We start from the raw sequence: 2,492 nt of genomic DNA, 5'->3' as shown, positions 1-2,492 counted from the left end.
AACATTTTGTTTTCGTTTTTTTTTCTAAATTTATTTTCATAATAATATTATGATCAATGAAACATTAAATTAAATAAGCATTAAATCAATAATGCTTATGTGTTATGTGTGTTAAATTAAACTTTTATTATGATTTTTTTTATTAAACAATGAATAAAATCCGACTAACCAGAGTAACCTAAAGGTAAAAGGCTATCTCATACACCCGAATCTGATACAGCTAAGCCCGCCATCTTTTTCAGGGGAAATATCGCCCCTCAAACTCCCAAATCTTCAATATCTGTCTAACGCCAGCCGAGAAAAACTCGTTGGCTTTTAGGTTGATAAACAAAACAAGAAACAATAAATGGGAGCAATAATTATATGCTATTCATCCAACTTTTGGTAGTTAACATCACTTTACACAAAGGCTTTTCCACAACTGGAATAATTAATATTAACTAAATTAAATACACTAACACGTTCCATAATATCCAACACCATACACAATTAAGAATTAACCTTCTTCTCTCTCCTTCTCTCATTTACGTTAAAATAATAACAACCTAATTTTAGTATAATATCATTAAATAAATAATTAAATAATATCTCGAACGTCAACGAGGAAATCATCAAGGTCAAACTCCCCAAACTCGTCGCCACGGTGGCAGCTTCCATACCCCAAAAATTCCGGCAAATCAAACGGTATATCAAACTCAAACCCAAACCCCTCTAACGCCGTTACCTCACCGTCAGATCTCAAAACAGAAGTCGGCGAGAAAACGGCGTCGTTTACACTGGCGTTACCGAAATTAGTAACGGCGGCGGGCCCTTTAAACTTAACGGCGGCTTCATCGTACACAACAGCCGCTTCCTCGGCCGTATCGAACGTTCCAAGCCAAACACGTTTCCTTTGTAACGGATCACGGATCTCCGCCGCCCAACGACCCCACGGACGCCGACGGACGCCTCTAAACTTCTTTTTTTGGGGCGGACACGTGCTCCTCACGTGCCTCTTTTTACGGGTATTATTATTATTATACTGCTGCTGTTTAAAGCTGATCTCGGAAACATGTTTCTTCACTCTCTTGACCACAAACTCATCATCACCAGACGAGTCCGTGGCGCACGGATCGGTCAACGTGATCCGTACGGTTTTACGGTTGGTAGTGGACGGTTCGTCTGGGGGATCAACGAACTTGTTGGTTTTAAGTACGTGCTCTGTAAACTTGACCGTTGACCGTACGGACACGGGTTCAGGACCCATGGTACTAACACAAGGAGTGAGAGTGAAAGTGGTGGGTAATTTTGGCGGGAAAAGTCCCTGTTTTGTGGCGGGTAGGATGAGAGAGAGAGGAAACGAAGAGAGTTGCAGGGTTGAGGGTGAGAAGATAAAGGGGGAGAGGTGGAAGAGTGTGGAGTCCACTACTACACTACACTCCAAGACATACATAGTGTTAATACACCGTCAGAAACACGTACTAGAAAAGGTATACTAATTAGTATATGCTTAAATTTGTTTCTTGTCACTTGAGCCTTTACCTTAGGCTAAGTTGATAATTGTAGAAACATGTTAAGAGAGATGATTTTTTCATGCCTATAAAGTTAAAAAGTTTAACAAAACAGGATAATAAAATGATAATGATATGTTATATTTCCTACGGAGTCACGGGATAATTAGTTAGACACTGGTTAATCAATAGCAACTATGATTGTCTGCAAATATGTTGTTAGTAATAGCTACTATAATCAATTATATGGATTGTCTGCATAAATTTTGATTAAGAATGATATGGACTGTTAACTGTGAGTGCGCGTTTGGTATCAACTTGGGTGATGATTCATAGCTGAGTTATTGTTGACCTGTCACTCATGTCATTTGTGATGGTAACCGAGTAATTGCTAACCAGTTTGTCGGTGTTGTTTGTGTTGCTCGATCCAATTAATTCCAACATTTAAAGTCTGTCTTTTAAGTTGTGTTAAACATGACATGTCATTTGTGTTAAACTTATTTCTTATATTTGATTGTCGTAATTGTGCCATTCATGTCATCATCATCCCGGTGGTATGATCGAATTAAATGTGACATGCCATGTAACCCGCTTATCAATAACGTTCATGTTAAAGCGACGTATTTGGTAAAAATGTCTGTCGAGTTCAATAAGTTATAAATTTACCACGTTGAGAGATGAGTATGACCTGCCTAAAACAACATGATATGTTATTATGTTTTGTTAGTAGTACAACCTATACAAGTTTGTGTTTCCTTAATGCATGAAACATATTAAGATAAAAGAATGGGAAAATTCTAAAAATGGCTCAAGTGAAGAGAGAGATTGTAAAAATGTCTCTCCAATTCCATCATCACACAGAAAGACCCTTCCAAAATCCATCGTCAAATATGAGATTCAACGTCAAATGAGAAGGTGATACATGGCATCAAAACTCATCGTGAAGATGAATTTGAGTTCAAAACTAATCTTAAAGATGAATTTGAGCTCAATTCATCTTCA

The 2,492-nt window shown here is 37.8% G+C and overlaps 1 protein-coding gene across 1 annotated transcript; it reads right to left on the bottom strand.

Annotated features, from left to right (window-relative positions):
* Positions 1–574: 574 nt before the first annotated feature.
* On the bottom strand, positions 575–1,246 carry LOC143632680 (pathogenesis-related genes transcriptional activator PTI6-like). The gene has a single exon (XM_077101139.1). The coding sequence runs from the start codon at positions 1,244–1,246 to the stop codon at positions 578–580; it is 669 nt and encodes a 222-aa protein (XP_076957254.1). The 3' UTR covers positions 575–577.
* Positions 1,247–2,492: the final 1,246 nt, after the last annotated feature.

Source organism: Bidens hawaiensis, unplaced genomic scaffold (genome assembly GCF_021521415.1).
Source record: "Bidens hawaiensis isolate Kalapana, Puna unplaced genomic scaffold, B.hawaiensis_p1.1 tig00006520_1, whole genome shotgun sequence".
NCBI lineage: Eukaryota > Viridiplantae > Streptophyta > Magnoliopsida > Asterales > Asteraceae > Bidens > Bidens hawaiensis.
Note: the sequence above shows the minus strand (reverse complement) of the source record. Positions and strands in the feature narration are given on the sequence as shown.